The sequence below is a fragment of the Myxine glutinosa genome, chromosome 6 (assembly GCF_964187855.1).
Source record: "Myxine glutinosa chromosome 6, kmMyxGlut1.1, whole genome shotgun sequence".
NCBI classification, from domain to species: Eukaryota; Metazoa; Chordata; class Myxini; order Myxiniformes; family Myxinidae; genus Myxine; species Myxine glutinosa.
In genome coordinates, this window is record NC_136266.1 from 91,049,779 (window position 1) to 91,074,745 (window position 24,967).

The 24,967-nt window shown below is 44.3% G+C and overlaps 1 protein-coding gene across 4 annotated transcripts; it reads right to left on the reverse strand.

The window, feature by feature from the left end:
* Positions 1–328: 328 nt before the first annotated feature.
* On the reverse strand, positions 329–24,794 carry LOC137413137 (ras-like protein family member 10B). 4 transcript variants are annotated; one of them, XM_068098528.2, is made up of 5 exons: positions 24,303–24,429; positions 10,988–11,059; positions 9,507–10,772; positions 8,879–9,003; positions 329–1,891 (listed from the first exon to the last, which is right to left on the reverse strand). In XM_068098528.2, the coding sequence occupies exons 3-5, from the start codon at positions 9,720–9,722 to the stop codon at positions 1,630–1,632; spliced, it is 603 nt and encodes a 200-aa protein (XP_067954629.1). In that variant the 5' UTR covers positions 9,723–10,772; positions 10,988–11,059; positions 24,303–24,429; the 3' UTR covers positions 329–1,629. The 4 variants fall into 4 exon arrangements, with proteins under 4 accessions (XP_067954629.1, XP_078636268.1, XP_078636266.1 ...); XM_078780140.1 differs by lacking the exon at positions 10,988–11,059 and adding an exon at positions 24,751–24,794 and having other exon boundaries at positions 330–1,891; XM_078780141.1 differs by having other exon boundaries at positions 330–1,891; positions 8,879–9,025.
* Positions 24,795–24,967: the final 173 nt, after the last annotated feature.

Consider the following 24,967-nt stretch of genomic DNA (forward strand, 5'->3'; position numbering starts at 1 on the left):
AGTGAATAAATGTTCTTCCCTTCTGCCCACATGTGTGCCATACGTGCAATTTCCCTCCCCTTACCCCTTCTTACATCTTATCAGCCACCTTTCCTTTCTCTCTCTGCACCATCATACCCTCCTTTCTTTTTTGCCTCATCCTGTGCGATGTAATAAATAGACAACATCCAATTGGTTGATGCTTTTAAAGGACTTCAGAGCCAAAAAACAAGCAATGTTTGCGTGTAATTTTTAAAAAAAAGGTCGAACAGCCACTTGATAGCTGGGTTTGAACGAATTTGGTTGGTAGGTTGGAATGAAGGGGAATAAACCAAAAGAAACAACAAGGTGTGCAAAAAAGCAAAACCTTTATTCCAAAAGGTCCAAAGTGAACTGGAAGCCACAATTGTTCACTGGTTGAAGTCCAGAGTGGGAGGGTAAGAAGGGCAAACGCAATGTAGGTCATGTGATCACGTTTCCATGGTGTCGACGTCTAGCAAAGCAAAAAGCTTCATCTCTTGCATGCAACACACGACACTTGCTGGGAAGAGGGGGACAGAGGAAGGAAGACAAAGAAAAATAGAGAACAAGAAAGCGGTGGGCAGTTTGGTTTGAAAAGACGACAGCTGCAAGCTCTGTCTTTGGAGTCAAATGCTGGGCAGGGATGGGAGGGAAGTGTTCAGTGTTAGGGAGAGACCTTAATAATCTAAGAATACTTTTGCTTATTTGGATATGCTCCAAAAACCCTCCAACGAATAAACAATCGACTCTCCTCCCACCCCTTCCCTTCTACTTAAAAAAGAAAGAAACTAAGTTGCTGTCATAAATCCATCTGGCAAAGAAATCGATTGTAAATTGCCATTTAGCAGAACTAAGGAGAGGCCGGTTCTTGAGTGCATTGGGTGTCAGGCAGCATCGATTGAGCACTGAAAAGAAGGCAAGGCCTAGGCTCATCCACGATAAGACAATTGGATGGAGACACTCACTACGTGTGCATTTTCTGCTGTACATTCTACGGGTGGCATCGAGTTGGCAAAGCCGCCACTGCAAGCACCGGTGCTTAGTGGCAAGCCCCGTGTGAGGGCCTCGGTCACAAAAAGCAACAACATTTTTCGGAGGAATTACTTGCTGTGGTTGAGGAGGAATGAGAAAGGAAGCTGTCATGATGTGCAAGTAATTTGGTGCGAAATCCGTCGGAGCTACAATGTGCGAAACTTTCAAGGAAAATAATTCAGAAAAGATCGAGTGGTCAATTCTCAATGACATTGGTAGTGCTCTCAATTTCCTGTCCACCGATTCCACCATTTTGTTTTCTTTCTTTCAACAGAGGTTTTGGTACATATCGACAATAAAAGAAGATAGGAAACAGACTGATGAAAACACAATCAAAGGCAGTTAACAAAACATTGTGTTGCAAACTGTGGTACAGCATTAGCAGCTTTTGTAATCACAGCTGTTGGAAGAATTGTGGAATTTGAGGCACCCACAGCCCACGTTGCCTCAACTGACAACGATGCAGAGCATTTCTGGGTCAGACGTTGTAGTCGACATGAAACCACCACCTTAACGTCAATATCTTTTTTCCAATTCTCCGGAAGCATCATCCCCACAGGGGAAGAGGAACGTCAGGCCATAACCTCATGATCACGTTTACATGAGGCTACAGCGATTCCGACGCAGTGCACCCTGAAGACGGATCGAGGGGTGGACGTGTTTGATGCCACTTCCCACTACACCACGTAAAAGCTCGCGAAATAGCAACAGCACCCTCCAGTTATGCTTCGCTGAGCACTCCACATATCCGCACTTCCAAGACTTCTTGACAAGCTGAGCCACCGTCCGCCTCGGCATGATTCGCCGCCGCTGCAGGTCCCGTTTGTTTCCGACAATGAGGATAGGCACTTCGCCAGTCCTGTACACACCCAACCCACAGTACAGCAACACATTCCCATTGGTGAGAAAGGATGGATCATCGCAATCCACAAAGGCAGAAGGGAAACATCGGTCCGAAGGTGTGTCGTGATGTTCCATGGAGGGTCAATCATGTGGAGGTACCGTCATAGGCCACGTAATTTCCACACGAGTCGATGGCACGTAGAGGACCACATCAAATGGTATACAGCACACCAGGAAAAGAAGAGGGGAAAAGAAGGAAGAGCAAAATTCAGAAAGTGAGCAAAAACAAGATTCCATTTGGGGGTTAGGGGAGCACACAGTATATTTGAGCTTTTATGCCTTCCATACTCATAAATCCTTCCAGTGCACCCAATATAGTGTGTGTGTGTGTGTGTGCGTGTGTGTGTGTGTGTGTGTGTGTGTGTATGTGTATGTGTGTGTGTGTGTGTGTGTGTGTGTGTGTGTGTGACTGTGTGTGTGTGTGTGTGTGTGTGTGTGTGTGTGTGTGTGTGTGTGTGTGTGTGTGTGTGTGTCACCTTCCCTGGGCGACCTCCTTTTAAACAGTACCCCAATGTGTGTGAAAGGGGTCACCTCCAGCCCGAGCGAAATACCCTAACCTAGCATGAATCTGCATTGTTATTACTTCTGCCACTGAAGATGGGCAGAAGTTATGTTTTCACCCCTGTCTGTCTGTTTGTCTATGAACATGATATCTCAAAACGTTGTGGGTGGATTCAGACGAAATAGGATGGACAGGTTGAGTGTGTGGCAGACAAAATTATCAGATTTTGGTGAAGATCTGGATACGGCTACCATAACATTTCAAGTGATTCTTCACCATTGAGAGATGGGACAAAAAATGATATATGTCACGATATCTCAAAAAGTTATGGATGGATTCTGATAACACTTGGTGGACAGGTTGGGTGTGTGACAGGGAAGGGTTTATTCAATTTTGCTGAAGATCCAGATGCATATACAATAGTTTAAAAAAAATTTTGTAAAGTGATTCTTCACCATTGACATATGCGGCCAACAACGATATATAGCATGATATTTCAAACTAGAACGGCATTCTTCGACATCACGACGTCGACTGATATGCCTCCGCCCACATTATTACATCGTTATAATACTTGTATCAAGTTTGATTTCAATCCATTCAGCTGTGCCCAAGTTAGCACATTTTTACCTGACATGACCTCTGACCTTTCACCTATTGACCCCAAAATGTAATCAGTTCATATTTACATCATTATACATACCTGTACTAAGTTTGAATTAGATCACTTCAGCTGTTCTCAAGTTATAGAACTATTACAGACATTGACCATTGACGTTTGACCTATTGACCCCAAAATCAAATCAGTGCATCTTTACATCATTCTACATAAGTGTACCAAATTTGGTCAGAATCCCATCACTGGTTCACAAGTTATCGCGGTAACAGTATTTTTTACCTAACATGACCTCTGACCTTTGGCCTTCGACCTCGTGACCCCAAAATCTAATAAGTTCATCTTTACCTCATTATACATACCTGCACCATGTTTGACTAAGATACCTTTAGCCGTTCTCAAGTTATCGCGGCAACGAAAACCTATCACGGACGGACGGACAACCTGAAAACAATGCCTCCGACTTCGTCGGCGGAGCCATAAAAATTGTGGACGAGTTATGACAAAACTAGGTGGATGAGTTTGGTAGGTGACAAGAACAAGCCAAATCGATTTTGGTTCAGGTCCAGACCAGATCCGGATTACCAGTGGGATACAAAACATAAACTGTTCAGCCTGATGAAGGTATAGTTGTGGCCAAAAATATTGGCACCCTTGCACTTTTTTCAGATAATGCACCATTTCTCCCAGAAAATTGTTGAAATAAAAAATATATTTTGGTATCCACATATATTTATTTCTTTGGTTTGCAGAGTAACAGAACAAAAAAAGCTTTTCTTAGCTTTAATTTTAGAACAATTCTTAGTTTATTCCACACAGAAATCCTAAAATGGCCCGGACAATATTATTGACACCTTTTAGAAGTTGTTAGAAATTATTAGATTTCAAGCAGGTGATTCTTCTTTACTTAGGAATTGAACTCACCTATGGTGAGTTGCAGGTGCCTGCAATATAAAAATACAAAAGCACCTCGATCAACTGCCAAACAGATTCAAGCTGACCTTCACACACAAGGTACGACAGTTTCAACTTGCACCATCCGTCGCCAAATCAATGAAAGGGGATTCTAGGGTAGGATACCCAGAAGGACCCCACTTCAGAGAGAGACATAAGAAAGCCCGACTGGAGTTTGCCAAGACACACCTGAACAAGCCAAAATCCTGCTGGGAGAATGTCCTATGGACAGATAAAACCAAATTACAACTATTTGGTAAAGCACATCATCTCTATGTTTACAGAAAACAAAATGAAGCCTTCAAAGAAAAGAACACCTTCCCTACAGTCGAACATGGAGGACGCTCAGTGATGCTTTGGGGTTTCTGTGCTGCCTCTGGCACTGGGTGCCTTGAATGTGTGCATGGCATCATGAAATCAGGAGATTACCAAGGCATTTTGGAGCGCAATGTTCTACCCAGTGTCAGAAAGCTGGGTGTCCGTCGAAGGTCATGGGTCTTGCAGCAGGACAATGACCCCAAACACACTTCAAAAAGCACCCAGGAATGGTTCAAGACAAAACGCTGGACTATTCTGAAGTGGCCAGCAATGAGTCCAGATCTAAATCCCATTGAACACCTGTGGGGAAATCTGAAAACAGCAGTTGGGAGAAGGCACCCTTCAAATCTGGGAGAACTGGAGCAGTTTGCACAAGAAGAGTAGGCCAAAATGCCAGTGGAGAGGTGTAGGAAGCTCATTCATGGCTACAGGAAGCGCTTAACTGCAGTATTTTTGTCCAAAGGCTGTGTGTGCTACCAAATATTAAGCCGAGGGTGTCAATAATTTTGTCAATGCCATTTCTTTTTATTTTCTGATTTGAAGGATATATTAAGTTCTGAATCAAAAACAAAGGTTCTGTAATATTAACAGTGAAATAAAAAATTGTAGAGACCAAATATTTTTGTCAAATTGAACTTATTTTTCGAGAGAATTGTGAGTTATTTGAAAAAAGTGCAAGGGTGCCAATATTTTTGGCCACGACTGTGTGTGCTTTACCGAGTGCCGTTCTAGTTTTACTGTCATGAGACAGGAGGAAGGAGCAAATGCCACTTTCGTGCATTTGTCATAAATAACTTGTTTCAGTCAAAGAAATATAATAGAGTGTATTACCAAATTAAATATTGTGGAGTATGCATTTACTCCCTGGGAATAATAAGAGGTCATCTTATCTAAATGATAACACAGATAACATTATGAAATTCACCCACTTATCTTCCTTTTACTCCAAAGGAACAAATTGCAGCTCCTGTCTCCTGGACATTTGCTTTTAAGTACTGTTTCAAGGCAGATTACCTTCGGATATAGAAGCACTCACATGAATTATTCTTCGAGCAAACACCACAGCACAACATTATAGCAATGCCTCACAGTGCATCAAGTATGCCATGAAAAGCTTTGCGTTGGTTTGAGGTGGAAATCTTTTGAAGTTTATGAACCACTCATGGAAAAAGGCCAATCAACAGGCAAACCATTGGATAGAACCCCCAATCACTTCTGGATGAGTGTCCAACGCAGACATAATTAGAACAGCACTCGGTAGAGCACATACCTCCACCAGGCTGAACAGTTTACGTTTTGTATCCCAATGATAGGCTGGATCTGGATCCAGACCCGAACCAAAATCTAATCGGTTTGTTCTTGTCACCTAACCAACCTGTCCACAAAGTTTCGTCAGAATCTGTCCACAACTTTTTTTAAGATATCGTGCTATATATATATGTTTTTTTTTTTGTTTTTTTTTGTATACAACTCAATGTTGAAGAATCACTTTAAAATTCTCGTATCCGGATCGGGGTCTTCACCAAAATCTAATTTTTCATCCTTGTCACACAACCAACCTGCCCATCAAATTTCATCTGAAACCGTCCACAACCTTTTGAGATTACCTGTTCACAGACAAACAGACAGGTAAACAGACAGGGGTAAAAACACAACCTCCGCCCACCTTCGGTATGATGTGTGACAAGGATACTTTCGGTGGCGGAGGTAATGAAGGGGCTGTTTGGTTTATCATAGGGGTCATCTATATATGGATCAAGTCTGGCAAAAATGACATGTAGGTAGCGTGCTCGGCTTTAAGCTGTCTCGTCCGATTTTGATTCTCAACCCATCTTTAAAGTGTCAGATTGGTACCTTGCAGGAAAAGTTTTTATTTTTATTTTTTTGGAAACAGAATCGAGGCTCGTGTAAGAGCTGACACATTGAACACATGAAAAATATGAAAACATGCACAGACACATAAAACATGCAATGAAGGGAGCAGGAGACAAGAGGGGGAGAGAGGGAAGCATACAAGCACAACAACAGAAGAGCACAGGGACGTCGGTAGATCTGTTTAAGGGGGAGGGCTGGGGGAAGAGGGAGGGGTACACGGTATAAGGCCAAATGAACACTACTAGGAATTTCAGGAAAGAAGTTGGCGATTTAAAGAGGTGGATTTGGGGTGTTTTAACAGGGGTAGAAAAGATCAAGGTTTTGGATGGGGGAAGATAAGAGATGGTGGTGAACAGCTGTTTTAAAGACCTGGAGGGAGGAGAGGGATTGAAGAGAGTGTGGGAGTTTGTTCCAGAGGCGGGAGAAAAGAAGAATGAAGGAGTGAAGGTGAGCAGAGAATGAAGAATGAAGAATGAAGGAGTGAAGGTGTTGCAACAATGAGTGTGCCATTCCTTGGATAGACATTAAACTGGGTGTTCCACCTGCTAGCATTAGTTAGTGGACATTAAGGATCCCACTGTGTCTTTTAACAAAGATTGGGTGAGCTAATGCCAGCACTCAAGACAAATACTGCATTCCTGCCCTTAGCCACAGGGAACACTGCATCAACGGCATAGCCGCACTCCGAGCAGTGATGCAGACAAGTGTGACTGTACATGAATAAATGAAACTACATGTTACATGTACAAACACTGCGGAATTTTGACTACCCTCACCCTCTCCTCCCACCCCAAAGTTTCCATTCAAACAACTTCCCTCCCCTTAATTGTATCTCCAAAGTTCTTCCATCCTTTCCCCAGTCATCTCACACTCCCTCCCTTTTCTCTTTCCTATCTCCCTCCACCCCATGCCCCCCACCCTGCTCCGTCCATCTCATACATGCCATATACCAAGGCTAAATTTTAAAACAACACAAAAGATAATTCTGCAAAGATTTCTGTTATGAATGAACAGACTGCACAATCGTTCTTCGTACAAAATTGGCTTCACAATAACCAACTCACGATGACGAAAATAAATAAATAAAAATAACCAAGTGGAATATGATGTCAATGTGTCTCCATGGTCAGTCATGCTCAAAGTGTACTGCATACAAATGCATTTCATCCTTAAAACGTGTAGGCACTGATGACGTAAATTAGAGGGAGTTTCGATCTTTACAGCTCGGCTTTTATTGACAACAGGATATCTGATGTATCCCTGATGACTTTGGACCGGTTTAATTTGCACAAAAGAGTAGATGAAGCATTCTTAAAACGAGGTCACAGTTTCCCTTTAACATTATCCTTTATAACTTTACATGATATATTGTGCTTGATGTATAATTAGTAACTGCATGGCAATGTGGCATGTACAACTACGCAAAGCTACACCTTATTACAGTGAAGCACATGTCCACAAGAAGCCTCTCTACCTGACGTTCTGCTTCATGAATTGTTTTTTGTTCCACAATGGACAAATCAATGCAGTACGTGGGATTTCAATGTAGAATCCCAGCATCCTGAGCAAATTGCTCAGATGGGAATGCCAAACAGGCTAACCCGGGCCTGAAGTAGCAATGATCTGCGATACTAGTTCTGAGCACTGTGGTAGCTCCCTCACGAGAGAAGGAACAGTTAACGCATTTCATATTTTATTACAACTGCCTGATAATTCAATAAAAAAAGTTCTCATGTATTCATGAAGACTTAAATTAGTTTAAAAAAATTGCTTCAGCAATGTTTGCTGAAGGAGAGCGTGATCAACAATTAAGCGCGGCCCTGCCGGTCCAGCACCGTAAAGACAGTTACGTCAGATCTAATTTTGCTGGGGACCCACCAAGTGGCAAAGAACTAGCACTAGGTGTCTGGAATGATGTGGCAAAGTAAAAAGTTTAAAAACAAGACCGAAAGTCTAACAGCGGCGTAGCCGGGCTTGTAAAATAATATAAACCACAAACACATATGATTAGCTTTTTAAACAGTCGCTAATGCAGTTTATAACATTAAACAAAGAAATTTGGAGGAATCCAGACATCTGTGAGGTAAGTATTACTTACAGAACTGAGGGAAGATCTACTGTAATCTCGATTATACCTCACAAGGGTTGGGTATGTACCGTTTTGTTGGAAGAGACGTAAAGCCGATGCTTTCAATATTGATGGTCATTTTAACAATTGGTTTGTTTGCGTTTCACACTGAATGAAAAATGTAAAGGTAGAGCATGGCGATTGTGATATACGACAGGTTCGATGATATGTTCGGCCTGAATGCCATATAAATCAAAATGGCGGTGTGTGGAGAATCAGCCGCTGTGCCACCGTAATGACATCAGACATAATCGCATCACCCTGTCATGTGACCAGATCCTCAGCTCTGATTGGTATACGTTTGAGGGAACATACATACCTACATACATACATACAGACAGACAGACAGACAGACAAACAATGTTCTAGACGGCTTTACTCTATGGGCTACGCCGTAAAAATTAAATAGCAAATAAGGATACCACAAATTAGATTTACATTGATACGAGTGCCTAGGTGCACAATGGATCATAATGCAAACACACTTGGCAACACTCATTAAAGCACCAATGACCTTGAACAAGCAAACAAAGCAATATTGCTGTCCTACCTGCAGTCAAGGATTTGCTGCCGCAATATTTTGATGTACTCAAAGCTTTCAAAGCAGCAAATGTCGTACACGAGCACGTACGCATGGACGCTACGCAGGCCGTGGCACCGTACGTCTGCCCACTCCTGCACGTAGACCCGAGATGAACTTGGCGAGCGAGAATCACATTTGGTCATTGGAGGATGTAAAATTAAAATCAGTATGTCATGAAAATATGAGAGATATACAATATGCTATACAATGCCATGAAAATACAAAAATATTATTCAAGTCTGAATTCAGAACATTGGTATCACCATGTTTTTATATCCCCAAGCTGAGCCACTTGGGGCCTGATGTAACAACAACACAGCCAAAACTGTGCTTGTACATATATCCAAAATATTTATCTCCTCTCATTCTAATAAGATCAATTTGTTGTTCGATGCATTTAGCATATTGTAATCAAAACTGCTATTTAGTGGCCGCTCAAGCACCTTTGCATCACCTGGCAGTGCACACAATATCATTCCAAAAAAAAAATTGTATTTGATGTGAGCAAGGAAAATGAAAACCCCTCAAAGTGACTATAGTGAGTTTTTGCATTTGCATTTCATTGTCCATGTTCAGTCAAGTGCAACAAACCCACCTGCAGAGATGTGAGTGGGAAGGATGCGAGGGGTGGCAAGTCCATAAGCCGCAATTCGAAGACGTGATCATTGAGTACAACAGCAGGAGAGTACACCTGACGGGCACGTGTTGGGACATAAGTCTCACGAAACTCCCCACACACAAACTGTCGGATGATGGAAGTCTTGCCAACAGCGGGTGCACCAAGCAACGCCACCTTTAAAGTCTCCACCATGGCACCAGGCGCTCCTGCCCGTGCTCTGACCCGGGGGAAGCCAGGCCGACGGCGGATGGGTAAGGGTGACGAGCCGGACCAGAAGGTGCCTGGACTGGCCACCCGCCTACCCGTCGACCCCAAAACCAAGTCCTCACAGGTTGACGATGCTGTCAAGTGATTCGGACCGAGTGGCACGCAGTGGGCGTGGCATCTTGGTCCACGGCTCTCGGCCAGAGGGACGTCGAGCCGGGCGGCTCGTCGGCTCCGAGAAGTTAAAGACCCCGTGGCGATTCCTGACTGGAGCTGCGGCCCATTGTGGCCGACAATGGTAGCTTAATAAGTTACAGTTGTAGTGACGTTGCTCCGTTTTGAAAAAGATGCTGTTCCAACAAATTGTTCGACCTAGCAGCCTTGGGCAACACCCCAAATGTCGGAGGCACAACACTCTTCATATTGCAAAATTTATACATGGAAAAAGAAAACAGGGCCAAATCGCTGTGTATGTAGTAAAGATGGGTCCACTATTATTACTCTTGCAGCAAGCACAAGCCGTACAGGCCATGATGAATGCCTCGTCTTCAGCATTCCAATGCCCATTCTTATAAAGCATTGCCCTCCTACCCTCCTCAAATATCTATGTTTTCTAAGTGTGCCAATTCTTCTCTTCTTCGGGTGACTTTGGACATTACGATTACATTACAGACCACACGTTAGATATGTCATCACCACACCGTTTCCCAACGTAGAAGTGAGCCTTCACTCAGTTATGCTTGCTCAGGCCATCACCCAGGTTAAGAATATAATTGAGAGCGAGAGCCCCGAGGTGTTCTGTCCATATCGAGTCTATCATCAAATTTGAAGTTGCCATAAACACATGGAGTGGCTCATTAAGGGGTTAGCAGGTGAAGCTAGTTTGTTTGCCCATGCTGCATCTTACTGTTGTCTTAATGTTGTGGTGGTGCATCTGCCAATGAAGTTACGATCCCCTCGGAGTATCCAGGGATTGCCGTATGCTTACAAAGGTGTCCCAACGATCTCTTTCCAGTCATGATGCAGAAACAGGAAGCTCTGCAGAAGATGGGAAAGGAAAAAATATTATGATGTAATTTGGGGTATTAGTCTCTTCTTAGTTACATCAAGAGATATACCAAATTATTGTCCTCGCATGATATTACTGTCAATTCTTGAAATTCTTGAGCTAGGTCTGTATACTTGTATATCACAAGATATTTAAGTGTGCAGATATAGTTCAAAAATTTTTCAAAAGATACAAGACTGTTCACCTCTATGCTGTGATGGTTGGTGCAAGGAGCTTTGCAGCAGCTTCATTGTATAGTCTTTTGTGAGCATTGTGGCTGAATCAGAGAAAAAATTACAGAGTTCTCAAACAAATATTACCATAATGGATCAAACGTGGATGTCACTGAAACTCCAAAATTGACATTTGGAAGAAATAGCACCACCGTTGGTGGTAGCCGGTATTACAAATCAACTTCCTTTATCTTATGATATGCAGTAGTGAGCCGAGAAGGGTACTCCCCCGTGGAGATGCACGAGTACCCACTAGTGGGAATAATTTGCTGAGAAATCACCATGTTGGGTTTGGATGATAAGGAACGAGAGGGGTTGAAGATTATGAATGAGTTTCCTCCAATTTTGGGAGTTTTGGGTGCTAGCCCGTTCCATACTGCTTCTGAGCCAAAAAGTGCAAAAGAGCAGAGGAACACTAGGGACTCGTGACCCCAGTACGGCTTGATAACAAATACGCCCCTTAGAGTGTCAGAAAGTTAGAGTCGAAACACTTGTTTGAGGGGGGGCTCTCTTTCTCTGAGATTATCTGCTGTATCGCTCCTTGTGAGTTTCTTTCAATCTGTCAGACGTGATGCAAGCCTGGTGTTGGCTCAGCGGTTAGGGTGCCGGCTTGGGATCCTAGGATCCTGGATTCAAATCCCGGTCGATCGCTGAATTAACGCCAGGGGGTTGACTCAGCCTGTCATCCTTCCGAGTTCGGCAAATTGAGTACCAGTTCACTGGTAATTCCCTGTGTGTCGCAAAAGGCGACTAACAGGGTTGGCGGCAGGAAGGGCATCTGGCCATAAAACATTGCTTCAAAAAGGGGACCACGGTGCCCGAAAAAGGCCAACCCCTGCTCTGCAAGGAAAAATTGCCTCTAAAGGTGGTTCTTGTCAGACGTCATGCATGTGGTTATAACGATGCGTTACATAAACATACTAGTGCTGAACTCTTTCCCATGAAGTTGGCAAATTGTAGTCGAGTTCACTGAGAACTCAGTGTCATGTAAATGGTTTATACACATTATCCTGCTATTCCTGTGTCACAAACATGAATAATTTCACGCTGCCTTTCTATGGACTATTGTCGTTTTTGTAATGGGTAGACAAATGCCTTGTGAGCGAAAATATAAACAAATGAAAAAGCTACACATTTCCATACATTGGTTCCACTTTGCAGATCGAATGCAGTAGATAATCCAATTACTAATTCCATCAAATGAAGTCTCAGATGAAAGGTATAATATTTTTAAAAACTACTTTTAATGACATTATCACTGGTCAAATATGCCACACAAGCTATTCAATTGTTGACGAAACATTAACGTCACAGATATACGTTTGATACAATCCAAGGATTTTCACAAACACAAAGCATTTGAAGAAGTAATGCAATGTAAAAAACACACGAACACACACACACACGGACACGACCGAATGCATTACTCCCTGGCGGGAGTAATGATGATGATAATAAGCTACACATTTGTGCTGCCAATATTGTGCTGCAACTTTAAGATATTCTGACCCGGTAACGAGAAACAACCTTTTAAAGTTTGTACGTGATGACGCCACAGTGTATACAAATAGTCCAAGCCATTTAGCCCAAATATGGGGCCAGATAGGAAAAAACTGCAACACTACATATCAGTGCGAAATTGTATGCAGTAATATATACCAGATAACATATCAAAAGTCTAAAGCTCTAAAAATATGGGGTGTCTGTCAAAATCACTGGTACATGGACCCCCCTTTTCATCCTTTTGCGGTACGATTTGTTCACATTTTGCGATACATTCCGAGCACATGGTATATAATTATACTTTTAATATCAGGAATTACAGCATGTTACAGCCCCAGTACGGCCCGTACGGAACAAAAAAATAAGCACGTAAACAAAATTCCCAATAGCTAAATACTGATCACTGATATGCAAATACATGAATCACTTGTCATGACTGTTTCAGAATTATGGCACATTTTGTTGATTAAAATCACAAACTCATAATAAAATCACATATAGAGAAACTAATAATACTGACTCATAAAATACTGTCGGAAGTCAAGGATTCGCGTAAAAGTAAAAAAATGTCCACAATTAACGAATTCAGCTGCATGTAACAGTCTATAACAACAGTCCACTACCTAATCATCATTTTCCTCGTCATCGTCGTCGCTGAAACTGTCCAGGACGGAGTTGGTGCAGCCAGATCCACGGCACTGACCACAAGCAGGAGAACACTCCAAGTTGTTCTTGCGGAATGTACACCGTGCGGAACCACAATCGGTCGATCAGTTGCACCGGATAACATTCAACAAATCCTGAGGTGCTGGAGGGAGGTCGGTCATAACAGGAACAAGATTGCCGTCGCTCATTCTCCAGCCCCAATCCACTGGTTGTAGGCTGTTGTTTCCTTTCCACTGCTGTATTTGCAGATACACCCGTCTGCTGTGATATCTCGCTGCAGCAGATGTGGGCGGTAAGGTCTGTGGGAGTATCTTCGAAGTCTTGACTGCGACCTGTTCACAAAACCGCTTGTACCTGAGGGAATCCAAACTTTCATCAGGTTTACCCTTGTAGAGACACACGAGTGCTATCTCTCCTGCAGCCTCGACCACATCTGGTGATGCATCCTCAGCCAAGAACTGTTGGGATTGAGTTTGGAAGAGTGTGCTCATCATGAATTTCTTCAGTGACGCTCCTTTGCCAAGGCCGTACAGTCGAGACGTCGTGTCACATCCCAATACTGCGTGTATGAATAGGATGCTTTCACACACAGCTGCACCTAGCTGACGTTTCATGGACTTCACATTCCAGATGTGGTTTGGTTTTGTAGTGGATTTTGCCTGACTATACATAAACAAGTCGTGTGCTTCTAGGTTTGCGTAGAAGCAGAGTAGGACGATCAGATCTGTGTCTTCTCCTATAAGGGCTGTGTTCCTCATGTTCGCCGAACTGACTGCGGTCTGGACGATTAGCAGGTCAGCATCTTCCTGGGAATGATGGGTCTGGCATCCAGAAAGCCGGAGGTATCTGCTCAACATGTTGATGAAGTTCTGTTTGTTGTTGAGGTTTCCCAGGAAGATGTCTTTCTTCATGGTCAACTTCATGTCATCAGTGAAAGTCACTTCTGGTCCACCTCTACCTGCTGCTCGCCTCTGGTGGGTCATGTGCTTGGTTGATTGACCAAGATATCCATCAAATATTACGATGGCCTTTCCGTACTTTCTTGTAACATAGTCACAGTGGAGCATGCAGATCTCTCGATATGTTGGTGAACCACGTGGCCATGGTATACGGTGCAGCAGACTTCCACCATCCAAGACATACTGGATTTCGCTGATTGACTCTATGGTACCTGGTTCAAGTTTAGACCAGATAGCATCTCCGAGTACGGACTTCTGGGCTTCACGTAGCATCAGCTTTTCATCAAACAGCGCAGGTGGATGAGGGCATAACTCAAAGCGAAACATCTCTTCCTTATCTTCAGCAGATTTTGAGATGATGATGAGACGCTGGAATAGCAGTTCTGGGTCTATCTGTACCTGGTCTTTACCAACTCGCACAGATGATCTGGCCTTCAGAAATGTGGTGGCTTGGTCTTTGCGCTTGAACGTGTAGTGGACAACTGACTGATTTGTCATGGAGTGCATGATCTTGTCTCCAATGAGCTTGGCATTGTCGACATCAACCTTACTGCCAGCGTTGACACCAGTCATTATGTTCCTGAGGGATGGATGACACTTGAAAGGATTTCTGTCAACTAGAGCGACCTGTAGTGTACTTGTATCTTGCATGTCGCGATGCTGCCTGGTTTTGCCCATCTCTTTGTTCTGTTCACCTGTGCTGTACTTCACTCCAGTGAGCTCTTGCATCGATCTGTTCGTCTCCGAACAAGTCGGCATGGACAAAAGCCACGTTAACCGTTGTTGCTCTGTCATTCCTCTTCCTCTTGTTAACCCCCCGCTGGTCTTCATACTTCTCATGAGTACTTGCTCAATCATCAGGTCTGAGGAAATTCCAGCCCAAGCTCTACTACTTCTTCGGGCGACATGGAAGCCCTGAGTAAACTTACGGTGCACATCTGGATAGTCCTGTTCTAAGCTGTGCATTATTTGCAGGTAAATCCTGGCAGACTTAGCATAGAGTGAATGACCTGAGGCTGCTACATATGGTAACATATCAGATACAGCTTCGAGGTGCAGGGACCAGTTTCCCATACGCTCGGCTTTGATGAATTTTCTTAAGATCTTCACCATATCCATATACTGTAACCACAGTTTCGCTGTTCGGTCTTTGGTCAATGATTCTGTCTGTGTTTGAAAGACTTTGCTGATCTTGTCAAGGATTGGATCACTTGCTACATCGTTGGAAAATCGTGTGCCTTTCATCAACGCATCATACAGGGTCCTTGCTTTACTCACATCTGGATGAATCACATCATCATCGGCCAAGCCACTCATTGCATCTTCATCCCGAACTGGCAAGTCTTCTGCAGTTCTGTATTGTGTTCCTCCAAGAGGATCAGACAGGAGGAGTGCATTCAGGACAGCATCCAGGAGGATGTGTGCCCGTACAGCCCTGGAAATTGCTTTTCCTGTTAGGATGTGATCCACTGCATTTGGTGCGTATATGAGTTCTAGCAGCTCCTTCAACCCAGAACCACCCATGAGGTGCCCTATGCTGCCAAGGAAGCTCATTTCCATATGAAAGGCACCTAGCCTTACCACAATACGTCGCATGGGGCTTCCATCTGGCTCCGAGAGAATGATCAACAATGCCTTCCACCATAGTGGCTGATCAAAGGTGATGATGGTAGGTACATCATGTTGTTTAGCATGTTGCGCAATGTAGTTGAGAGTGGAGTAGATGCATGTAGTGTCGCTCGAGCTCAAATCAATCATTGGGAGAAACAGGACAGACGATTTTGAATGCTGGACACCACAATGTAAGAGTTGCATCATCCCGGACCATGCAGGTCTTGGTATCTTGAACAGCAGTGACATCTTCCACAGTACATCAAGGTTGGCTGTGGGATCATGGGCTCTCATGATAGGCACGCTCCCATAAGTCAAGGTTGCAAGTGCCTGGTCGTCAGCTCTATGGTACTGTATCTGGATTCTTCCAGTTGTTTCTATGTCGCTGGCAGTGACCTGAGCTCTAGGAATCGGATGTCCTTGTGTTGTTCCAGGGGTAATCATGGCTATTATCCCCATGCCATGGAAGGTGTTGTGTCCGTCTAAGGTTCTAATGTTGTGGTCGACGTTGTCAGCTGCATATTGAATATGGTATCCATGGAAATCTCCATGCATGGCTTGCGGACTTCCTCTCTGGTCGTAGTCAACGTGTGGCCCTGAATGGATTTCTCTCATCTCCCCTTCCTGTTCAGGCTGGAGTTCCCCAAGGAAGTGTGCTGGGCCTTGTGCTTTTTCTGGTCTTTATCAATGATCTCTCCGACTCTCTGGAAAATCCTCTCTATCTCTTTGCTGATGACTCCACTCTCTGCCGCTCCATTCCTCTTCCCTCAGATCGGCAGTCTGCAGCCTCCTCACTCTCTGAAGACCTGGACAAAATCACAGACTGGTCAAACAAGTGGAACATGTCTTTCAATCCTGACAAATTTCACTCTCTTACTATGTCTCTCCGAAAAGATCGACTGGACAACCCTCCCATCTACTTTCTCAACAATCCTCTCCAAGAAGTTCTGTCGCTCAAGCTTTTGGGTCTCACTATCTGCCATGATCTTTCTTGGGAAAACCACATTTCCAAGCTGGCCTCCAAAGCCAGTCGCCGACTGGGCATCCTCCATCGTGCGAAGTCCTTCCTCGGCACACCTGAGCTCCTCACCACATACAAGGCTTTCATCCGCAGCTCAATGGAATACTGTTCTCCCCTATGGGCCGGTGCTCCTGCCTCACACCTGGCTCGGCTTCACGCTGTTGAATCCAAAGCTTTCAAAATCATTGGAATCTCCCGCGATGAAGCTATCTCTGAGGGCCTTTCACTCACTCACCGCAGGCAGGTAGGTGGTCTTTCTGTCTTCTACCGACTCCTATCCGGCCTTGCTCCCCCAGCTCTCTCTGTGCTCTGTCCCCCAAATATTCCTACAGGTCGCACAAGATCTGCCAGCAACCCTCTGATGGTTAAACTGCCGAAATCTCGGCTCTCTGCTCACCTTCACTCTTTCATTCCTCTTTTCTCCCGCCTGTGGAACAAACTCCCACACTCCCTTCAATCCCTCTCCTCCATCCAGGTCTTTAAAACAGCTGTTCACCACCATCTCTTATCTTCCCCCATCCATAACCTTGAACTTTTCTACCCCCACTAATTCACCCCAGATCCACCTTGTTTGAAATTCCAACTTCTTTCCTGGAAGTCTTTGCAGTGTCCATATGTTTTATACCTCTACCACCTCCCCCCAAGCCCTCTCCCTCCCACAGATCTCTCGATGTCCCTGCTCTCAAATGTTATTTGTGTCCTTCCCCCCCTCTCCCCATCTTGTCTACCGCTCCCCTTATTATATGTTTTATGTGTCGGTTTCACTTTTTGTGTGATTAATGTTTGCTCTTTCACGAGCCTCGATGAAATGCTCTTCTCCAATGTTGTCCTTGGTCTTTTCCTTCATTGGAGAAGGATAAAATCCTTGTCCAATGTGCTCATACAAAAACCAAAAAAAAAAAAAATGTTTTTTTGCAAGTATGTTGATCACTCCGGTTTGTGTGTGTGTTTGTGTGTGTTTGTTTGTCTGTCCGCTCACTTATACTTGCCTACAGGTCACAATTTGAATCTGATTTTCATGAAACTTCACCAAATCGTAGAGTTCGTGGTCCAACAAAATCCTATCTATTTTTGAGGTCAAAAGGTCAACATGGGCCAAAGGTCAACCACTTTTTTCAAATCTCTAAAATCCTCAATTTTAATCCGATTGACTTGATATTTGAATAGGATTTACATATCGGCTAACTGAATTCAACCACTAACTATTTTTAAGATCAGCATGGGCTAAAAGTTCAACATAGGCCAAAGGCCAACCAAATTTTTTGAATTTCTAAAATCCTCAATTTTCATCCGATTGACTTGAAATTTGAATAGGATTTACATATCAGCTTACTGAATTCAACCACCAACTATTTTTGAGATCAGCATAGGCCAAAAGGTCAACATAGGGCAAAGGTCAACCACTTTTTTTTGAATCTCTAAAATCCTCAATTTTCATCCAATTGACTTGAAATTTGAAGAGGATTTATACATCAGCTAACTGAATTCAACCACCAACTATTTTGAGATCAGCATAGGCCAAAATATCAACATAGGCCAAAGGTCAACCACCTTTTTCAAATCTCTAAAATCCTCAATTTTCATCCGATTAACTTGGAATTTGAATGTGATTTTCATATCGGCGAACTGAATTCAACCACCAACAATTTTTGATCTCAGTGTAGGCCAAAAGGTCAACATAGACCAAAGGTCAACCACTTATTTTCAAATTTCTAAAATCCTCGATTTTCATCCGATTGACTTGAAATTTGAATAGGATTTTCATTTCAGCTAACTGAATTCAACCACTAACTATTTATGAGATCAGCATAGGCCAAAAGGTCAACATAGGCCAAAGGTCAACAACAATTTCAAATTTCTAAAATACTCAATTTTAATTTTCATCCGATTGACAAACTTTGAAGACGATTTGCATGTCAGGTCACTGAATTCAACCACAAATTATTTTTGAAGTCAAAAGGATGCTCTGAGTGCCATTCTACTTTGTTCTGTTTTGCCAAGTGTCGCTCTATGAGTGACTTTTCATTTGTTTGTCTGTCCATTTGCCTGCAGCCCAACCCGCTCAGTCAATCATTCTGAAACTTTCGCAGATTGTAGGCAACGTTATGATGGCCCACGCAAAAGTAATATATATATATAATATATATATAATATATATATATATATATATATATATATATATATATATATATATATATATATCGATCGATGCGTTATGACATGATGCTGCAAAAATGTGAAACGTTATGATGGCCCACGCAAAAGTAATATATATATATATTATATATATAATATATATATATATATATATATATATATATATATATATATATATATATATATATATATATATATATATATATATATATATATATATATATATATATATCGATCGATGCGTTATGACATGATGCTGCAAAAATGTGAAACGTTTTGCGCAACAACACCGGAACCGGAAGTCATATTGCCAACCGGTTGACGCCAAAATGTTCTCCGTTCAATTACCGGCAACTTTCTAATTTGAACTTAGGACGGAAAAATCTCAATACTTCCTAAGCATATGGACTTGAAAATTTGCCTGACAATGTCATAATGTTAAAAAAACATTTTGACCGATATCTCAAAACTAGGGTGCCGGAGCAATGATTTATCCTGGCTTCTCAAAGTGTCGCTCTATGGGCGATATCTAATTTGTCTGTCTAACTGCCGGTCTGTTTCTCTGTGAACGGGATATCTCAAAATGTTGTGGACAGGTTGGGTGTGTGACAAGGACGAAACGATTAGATTTTGGTGAAGATCCTGACATGAGAATTTTAAAATTTTTCAAGTGATTCTTCACCATTGAGAAATGGGGCCAAAAACGATATATAGCACGACATCTCAAAGTTATGGATGGATTATGACAAAACTTGGTAGATGAGTTGGTTACATGACAAGAACAAGCCAATTCGATTTTGGTTCAGGTCTGCAGATCCAGCCTATCAGTGGGATACAAAATATAAACTGTCCAACCTTGCGGAGGTAAGCGCTCCACCGAGGGCCGTTCTAATTATTGCTGTGGTTGAGGGGATCTGAGTAATTAATCTGTACGTAAATTACCAGGAATCACACGCAAGTTATGTTTTCAACATGTATGACCAAATTGAGAACAACAAAGTTTTCCAGGTCGCCAATTGAAATTAACACTCCGCGAGATGGTCTGAACATGAAAGCTTTGTCCCAATGTCAGCAGGTACAACTCGACCGGGTGTACTTTTCAATAAATGCAAGCAAACACGCACCACCTCCTCCCCCAATGTTTGCCTCTTGTCCTTGTTATTCCATTTCCCATTGTCCTTCCAATGCTCCATTGTCTCAACACTCCATCCTATTGTCCCAATGCTCAAAATCACCCCTTCTACACCATACAACTGCACACTTAAGATGACACATCCAAGTGCTCGGTGCACACCCCTACACACTGATGAAAGTAAAATATGTCTACTTGTACGAGTTCCCTACCCTCACAAACACTCTAGTGATATGGCACGTCCACTTATGCTATTTCAGCACTGAGATAGCGCGTGGGTGCCACTCACACTGTTCAGGGGTCTTGGCTAAAAAAGGCAGTGCCCCTCTCATGCCATGGGAGAGACACCAGGAATGCCAAACAAGAAACGCCAGCAGAAATACGGCAAGCCGGTCAAGAAGGGTCTGCAAGGCAAGAGAGGTCTGGAGGTTGAGGCTGCTGTAAAGCGTCATTGACGTCTCCACTAATCTGTGAGAGGAGCCTGTGTCGTACCTCCAGCACTTCACAAGAGGGAAGACTGCACCACACAGCTTTGTCAACTTCTTTGTTCAGGCTGTTTGTCTACACGAGTAAGAATAGACTGAGAATAGCAGTTGGATCCGTTACCGTCTGGGTGAAGTGCCGATCGGGTCATTTTTGTCATTTATATTATCGGTCTGTCACAGTGCCCTCACCTCCCTATTGTTTATTAAACCTGTTGCTTTTTAATTGTATTTCTATGCATTTTGAGCCACTGGGTCGTCCTCCAGCGTAATGCAATTCCCCTCAGAACCACACATGCATGGTGAAACCTCCACTCGGCAAAACTAATTAATCCTAACCGCAACCGCACCACACCACAAATCAATCACGTGCACAGAACGCCTCTGCTTGGAAGTTCGTCCCTGGCGGTCTCACGTTACCTATTAGGGAGATCGAATCCGCTAGTTACAATAACTCTCTGCAGCGTGTCGGCGATGCCTGCGAAACACCAGGATGGCAGTTTATACCAGGGCCGACATTTAAACCCAGCCGAGAGCTCAAATGTGAGTGCACAGGCTATCCTGCCAAAACTCAAAACTCATTACCTTCTTAACGGCCCCAATTATTCCACCTTGAGGAGCAGTCGGCCCGGAAACGTTTTTGACTCGTCTTTCAGGAACAGGTGGGCTGGTTAGGCCTGACAGTGGCAGGACCTTGTAATTTGTTCAGGGTAACGGCAATAACTCACTGGCTCTTTGTACCTACTCACCTACTTGATAACTCGCCTATACACGATGATCTTTAACATCCAGGAACTAGCCGAGACATCCAGTTTAACATCCATCCGAGGAGCGCGCACCACGCAATGCCATGCATGAGAAGCATCGATCCGACCATTTGTAGTCAGTTTGGGCAGGAATTGAACCGTGGCTAGACAGGACAAATGCAAGCAAGTTACCTTTGCACCATCCTAGCGGACTGAGCTTTAACTGCCAAAAGGACCCGAAACCAGGACTCGGTTTCCTTCTGCTTCACAAGGTCACACGAATACGCACTCGCTACGGCTCGCACAATTTGGCAAGTTGTCACCCAAAACAACTTGGCATCAACGAAAGCAATAAGAACCAGAACGGCGTGTTCGTGAAATGCAGACTCGAGGCCAATCCAACAGATATGCCAAAGACTTAAAGGACAGGTGGTCCTGGACTTAAAGGACAATTGCCCTGTTAAAGGACTTAAAGGCCCTGTTAAAGGACTTAAAGGACAGGTAACATTTGCCCTGTTTTTGTTTTTATACAGCACCTCCCTCACGATCCTGGGATCCGAGCTTCAAATCCCTCATGGAATAAAGAACTTATCATATGTACACAAGGACAAGTAAGCAAGGAGAGCTCCCTTAGCAGACAGAATAGGCTACCGGTAGACATATAGGGTACAAGAGATTAGGAGACGACGGATTACTGTATACGGGATTTTAACCTGAGATCACAGCATTAGGAATAAAGTGCTCCGCTGGTCAGGATGGGACAACACATTTACTGTCATAGTGTTAATGTTGTAACAAGCGGTTACTCACTGAAAATACGTCATGACATTTTTGATGTGCGAATGTCTTCTAGTTTAACTAACTGCATTCCATGAAGAAGAACTTACAATGTTGTGGGAGATCGGGCAGTGTATTGCTGTTGTATTGCTTGTATTGCTTGCTGTTGCTTTCTTCTTGTCTCGTATCTCATGCTCGTCACAAAATACACAGTAGTTAAGGATGATTTGGTTATTTGAGTGTGAAGAACACAGGCACCAAGTACTATTGTCTCTGTGTGAAAGTTTCCCTCCATCAGGTGCGAGGTAATCGAGGAGAAAGGAGACGTGTGATAGGTCATGAAGTGATGAAGGGGGAAGAGGGTGGGGGTCTCATGGGGAAGTTAGTGATTCAAGGGCACATGGGGTGTGTGGGGAGAAACGAGGCGCATGGCGACACGAGGAAAGAACATGGGGAAGGGTGGGGTGTTGTTGATGACCGAGGTGTATGTGGTGTGGTGTCTCTTGCCGTGGAGAGTGGGAGAGGGTGTTGGTGATTGTGGAGAGTGCGAGAGGGTGTTGGTGATTGTGGAGAGTGGGAGAGGGTGTTGGTGATTGTGGAGAGTGGGAGAGGGTGTTGGTGATTGTGGAGAGTGGGAGAGGGTGTTGGTGACCATGGAGAGTGGGAGAGGATGTTGGTGACCATGGAGAGTGGGAGAGGATGTTGGTGACCATGGAGAGTGGGAGAGGGTGTTGGTGACCATGGAGAGTGGGAGAGGGTGTTGGTGACCATGGAGAGTGGGAGAGGGTGTTGGTGACCATGGAGAGTGGGAGAGGGTGTTGGTGACCATGGAGAGTGGGAGAGGGTGTTGGTGACCATGGAGAGTGGGAGAGGGTGTTGGTGACCGTGGAGAGTGGGAGAGGGTGTTGGTGACCGTGGAGAGTGGGAGAGGGTGTTGGTGACCGTGGAGAGTGGGAGAGGGTGTTGGTGACCGTGGAGAGTGGGAGAGGGTGTTGGTGATTGTGGAGAGTGGGAGAGGGTGTTGGTGACCATGGAGAGTGGGAGAGGGTGTTGGTGACCGTGGAGAGTGGGAGAGGGTGTTGGTGATTGTGGAGAGTGGGAGAGGGTGTTGGTGATTGTGGAGAGTGGAAGAGGGTGTTGGTGATTGTGGAGAGTGGGAGAGGGTGTTGGTGACCATGGAGAGTTGGAGAGGATGTTGGTGACCATGGAGAGTGGGAGAGGGTGTTGGTGACCATGGAGAGTGGGAGAGGATGTTGGTGACCATGGAGAGTGGGAGAGGGTGTTGGTGACCATGGAAGATTGGGGGGGGGGGCACATTGATGACCATAGAGAGGGGGGTAGGGCATGTTGGTAATAGTGAGGGGGGGGGTGTCGGTGGGCACATTGGTGACCATAGCGGTGGTAGGGCATGATGTTGGAGAAGAGGCGTATTGGTGATTGAGTGGGGATGAGGTCATTATCATTTTGGTCATCAGGGTTAGGTTGAACTTCATTGTTGGTGATGGTAGTGGGGGGAGGGGGGCGTTGTTGATGACTGTGGCGGGTTGGAGTGAGTCAATGACCATGGGAGAGAGGAGTTTTTAATGACTGGGGAAGACGAGCGGGGAGGGGGATTAATGACCGTGAGGGGGAGGGGTTGTTCATTGCCGACAGATGGGTGGGGGGGGGGGGGGGAGGAGGGGGAGTAGAGTTGATGACTATGGGTAGCGGTGATTTAATGACCGTTGGGGTGAGGGGGTTTAATAACAGAGTGGGTGAGGGGGGGATTTAGCGTTATAAATGTTCTCATGCATTCGCTGAGAAATCCCTCACCCCCACGTTCAGATTCCGTGAGCAAGGATTGATTACAGTGAAGAGAATTAAGGCGATATTGATTATCGTGAATTGACCAAAATGTAAAATCATTTCCAGAGTGATGATGCAATGAAAAAGCAACAAGAATGCGCGAAGTGTCCACGATGGTATCCGGCCGCATTCCGTTTGATAAAAGATGGTCCATCATGGTGTGAGCAAATCGGCAGAGCAGAGCAAGGTACACTACCCAAAGGGAGACCCCATCGCGACCGTGTGCACCGATGAGACGCCGTGCGTCCGTCCGAGCTGCAATGCGCTTCCAGGGCCCGGACCGCGCGCCGTTCGTCGCGAAAACGTGCCGCGGGCTTTTCCTCCCCCACAGCGAAAACAAAATCGAACTCCGGTCCGTGGCAGCATTCCCACAGCAGAGTAACGTTACCTTCCGTGCAAATGCAGGACCGACGAAGCGACCGGGTCGAAGCACCCTGGACGTCCGAAACAGTGGTGCTGAAGCGACGCACCGCCCGCGATCGTGCGCATCACGCGCGGAATATTTTTCCCTCATCCTGTGGATATCGCCAGAGGGGAGGTTCGGATCGGGAAAAAAAATATATATATATATATAATATATCTTTCTTTTTTCAATATATATGTATGTATCGATGTATATATATATATATATATATATATATATATATATATATATATATATATATATCGTATTGGTCGAGCCGTGGGTTGAGTTGAAGAGGAAGAGGTTGTTGAGGTAAGGGATCGTGGGGGGAGGGGAAAGATGAGGCGTGGTAACCAGAGGAAGCCAGGTGTGTCCGTCCCCATGCTCCCGTTCTAAAGACGCGGGCGTCGCACGACGTACAACGTTCACCAACCTTTAAAAGAAAGCTGCGCTCCAACTCAAGGACCCTGCCTCGCTAAAAATACGCGTCGGGCCCTTCGAAAGGTCGCATGCCACCGATGTTATGTGGCTGAACAGTTAAGACGCAAGTTCACGACCCCCGTTTTGTATTCATCGACATCCACGCATTCGAATCGGAATAAGATAGTCTTCTGGTTAACCGTCCTGCAGCACCGCTCTAAACGCAATGA

What these genes read in the sequence shown, in the direction of transcription:
- LOC137413137 (XM_068098528.2), bottom strand. Translation starts at nt 9,722, where the DNA reads ATGGTGGAGACTTTAAAGGTGGCGTTGCTTGGTGCACCCGCTGTTGGC. An exon ending in TCCCACTCACATCTCTGCAG is followed by an intron (nt 9,004 to 9,506) that starts GTGGGTTTGTTG and finishes GTCTACGTGCAG; the next exon opens with GAGTGGGCAGACGTACGGTG. An exon ending in CAGCAAATCCTTGACTGCAG is followed by an intron (nt 1,892 to 8,878) that starts GTAGGACAGCAA and finishes GGGTGTGTACAG; the next exon opens with GACTGGCGAAGTGCCTATCC.